General features: G+C 51.6%; 1 protein-coding gene across 1 annotated transcript in view; it reads right to left on the bottom strand.

The window, feature by feature from the left end:
• Window positions 1–1,548: 1,548 nt before the first annotated feature.
• Window positions 1,549–3,176, bottom strand: part of CEACAM19 (carcinoembryonic antigen related cell adhesion molecule 19) — a 17,153-nt gene continuing 15,525 nt past the window's right edge. The window contains exon 7 of the mRNA XM_015589270.2: window positions 1,549–3,168. Within this exon, the coding sequence (XP_015444756.2) occupies window positions 3,115–3,168 (54 nt within the window). The 3' untranslated portion in view covers window positions 1,549–3,114. The remainder of the gene's footprint in view (window positions 3,169–3,176) is intronic.

Raw genomic sequence — 3,176 nt, 5'->3', positions numbered from 1 at the left:
TCCTCACATCGATGTGTGACCTTGGGATGGTCACGTCACCTCTCTGAGCCTTGATTTCTCCATCTGCAAAATGGGAGTATAATGGTCCCAGCCTCCCAAGGCTATTCTGAAAATTCAAGAAATTCAGACTGTAAAGACACAAAAAAAGGCCTGGTTCATTCACTGGAGCTATGATCATCATAATTAATTCTGATTTTGAAATGGTGAAAGAAGAAAACCCCTTTGGTACCCCATTTCCTAGGGTTATAGTAGGAGGAGCCTATATTAGTCTTCTAAGGCTACTATAGCAAAGACCACAGACTTGGTGACTTAAACAACAGACATTTATTTTCTCACAGTTCTGAAGCCCGGAAGTCCAAGGTCGAGGTGTCAGCAGGCTTGGTTTCTCCTGAGACCTCTCTCCTTGGCTCGCAGACAGCCATCTCCTGGTCGTGTCCTCCCATGACCTTTCCTCCAAGCGTGTGGATCCCTAAAGTCTCTTCCTCTTCTAAGGACCCCAGTCCTATTGGATTAGGGCCCCACCCTATCACCTCATTTAACCTCGATTACCTCTTCCAAGGTTTTATCTCCAAATACGGTCACCTTGGGGGGTTAGGGCTTCAGCATACAAATTTTTGGGGGACATGATTCAGTCTATAACAGCAGGTACCAAGTGACTGGAAGGCAGGTAGTCAGGCTCAGAGAGCTTACTCTTGAAAACACTGCCATCTTGGAGGTGGGAGTTGTATTAATTAGGATTTAGAAGGAGCTGGGTATAACGGAATCCCTAAGTGATGGCAGCTTAAAGAAGAGACGAGTCTTTATTTCTCAGATTGCTATCTAACCTGCTTTGGTGGCTCTGTCCACGTCATTGTCCCTGCCCCACCTCTCTAACTAGGCTCTGTGCTGCCCCTGGTGATCCCTGGTGGCTCTCACCATCACATCTTTTCTCTGGCCTCTGTGCTGCCCCTGGTGATCCCTGGTGGCTCTCGCCATCACATCTTTTCTCTGGCCTAACTAAGTGAAGGGTGAGGAAGGGGAATCCTCTCCCTTTAAGGGTGTGACTTGAGGATTATGCATATCACTCCTGCTCACATCCCATTGGCCTGGAATTAGTCACATGGCCATACCTAGTTTCAAGGGAAGCTGAGAAATGTAGTTTTTATGCTCAGCAGCCATATGCTTAGTTAAAAACTATTACTGAGGAAAGGAGAGAGCAGTTATTGGGGTCTGACAAACAGCTGCTGGCATGGAGGAGAGAAAGCAGACACGTGGGTTCTCTTCATCTGAGAAGGGGTTGAAGAGAGTCCCCCCCGCCGTACCCCAAACCCCAGCAGCCAGAGTCGGGCTGAGCCCTGCCCATGTGGCTGACCTGGTTGACCTCTCAAGTAAGTGGGAGGCCAGAGTGTCTTGAGAAGTCGAGAGATGAAAGTCCCTCACAGGAAGTGTTAGCCATGCTGGGCCACAGGAAATACAACTTCCCTTCCCGTGAATTCTTCCTTATCTGCTGTTACAAATTACCACAAATTTAACAGCTTCAAACAAAAGAAATTTATCCTCTCAAAGTTCTGTAGGTCAGAAGTCCAAACTGGGTCTCGCTGGGCCAAAATCAAGATGCCGGCAGGGCTGTGTTTCTGTCTGGAGGTTCTAGGGGGTGATCTATTATCTCGCATTTTCCAACTTCTAGAGCTTCTGCTCATGGCACAAGGCCAGCAAGGGCTGGGGGGCTCCTAGATTCAAGTCGCTCCGACTCTGTGCTTGCCTTGGCTTTTGGCCCCTCCCTCTATCTTCAAAGCATGTCACTTCAACCTCTGCTTCCTTTGCTGTCACAGCGCCTTCTCTGACTCACTATTCCTGCGACCCTCTTATAAAGACCCCTGTGATTACATTTAGGGCTCGCGGGGGAAATCCAGGGTCATCTCCCCATCTCAGGATCATTAACCTCATCACAACAGCAAAGTTTCTGAGGTGCCATTATTCAGCCTCTTTTTTTTTTTTCCCAGCTCCCAGAGCAAAAGCCAGGTCTTTGCAGTGTCTTACATGACCCTGTTCACGTCATCGCTCCTCACTTTCCTGACTTCTTCTCCCCTCGCTCCCCATCCTTTCATCTTCCTTCTGCTCCCAACACCCCGGCCTCTTGGAACGCACTGGCAGCTCCTGCCTCAGGACCTTTGCCCTCTGCCTGGAAGGCTCTTCCTCCAGACCCCCGCACGGCTCCCTCCCTCTCCTCCTTCAGGTCTTTGCTCATTGTCACCTTCTCGGTGACATGCTCCCACCTCACATTATTTATTTATTTTGTTTCCTGTCTCTTTTCCCTGCCGGAGTGTTCTTCTTCGAGAGCAGGAGTTTTCAGCTGCTTTGTTCCCCGCCAAAGCTGCAGGATCTAGAACTGTGCACGGCACACGGCCTATTTATTGCTAAATGAATGACTAAATTAAGGGCCACAGACCGGGCCCCCATTTGGGACTAGGGGCGTGGTGGGGGAGGGACTGGGTGAGAATCAGGGTGGGAGCCATGGGCAGAAGTGGGCCACAGGTTTTGAGAGACTGATTTTGAGAGGGGCTGGAATCTGCCTGAGCAAGGAAGGGGTCCGGCAGCCTTGGTAATTGACTAGGTCTGTCATTGAGTGCCACAGGCCTGAGGCCAGCCCTCCCTGCCATGTGTCTTGTCCTCTGGGACATGTGTGGTGGGGGTCTGCTTTGTTCCCAGGGGAAGGGGCTCTGAAGGCAGTCAGGGAGCAGGGGTGGGCCAACAGTCAGTTTAGAGCTCAGCCAAGTGGGCACCTGCGAAGTCTGGCTGGAGGCAGGCCTGACACCACCCTTCCCAGCCCCAAATATGTCGGTAAAGGAAGAGGGGGGAGGCGAGAGCCTGCTTTGCCGGGGCATGAGGCTCAGGCCAGATTGCTAGAAGGATCACATTAAAGATGGGTGGTATATTCAGAGGGCGATTGAGGAGCTGGGCCTGTCACTGTCTCCTGACCCTTGCCTGGGACACCTGCCAAATGCCAGGCTATGTCTTCAGCTGAGTGCACCTTGTCAGCCCCATGGCCCCGATAACTTGGTCTTGCTGATGTGGCTCTTCTGCAGGTGTGATGTCCCCAGGGGAGGGCTGAGGTTTTCCCTCAGCCACTGGCCTTCAGGGGGTTGGCACCAGCTGGCAGTAAGGGGCAGGATCGGGATTCAGCAGGTCCTGGGGGG

This window comes from Pteropus alecto, unplaced genomic scaffold (genome assembly GCF_000325575.1).
Source record: "Pteropus alecto unplaced genomic scaffold, ASM32557v1 scaffold194, whole genome shotgun sequence".
Taxonomy (NCBI): Eukaryota; Metazoa; Chordata; class Mammalia; order Chiroptera; family Pteropodidae; genus Pteropus; species Pteropus alecto.
The sequence above is the reverse complement of the archived record's forward strand: the minus strand, read 5'-3'. Positions and strand labels throughout refer to the sequence as shown.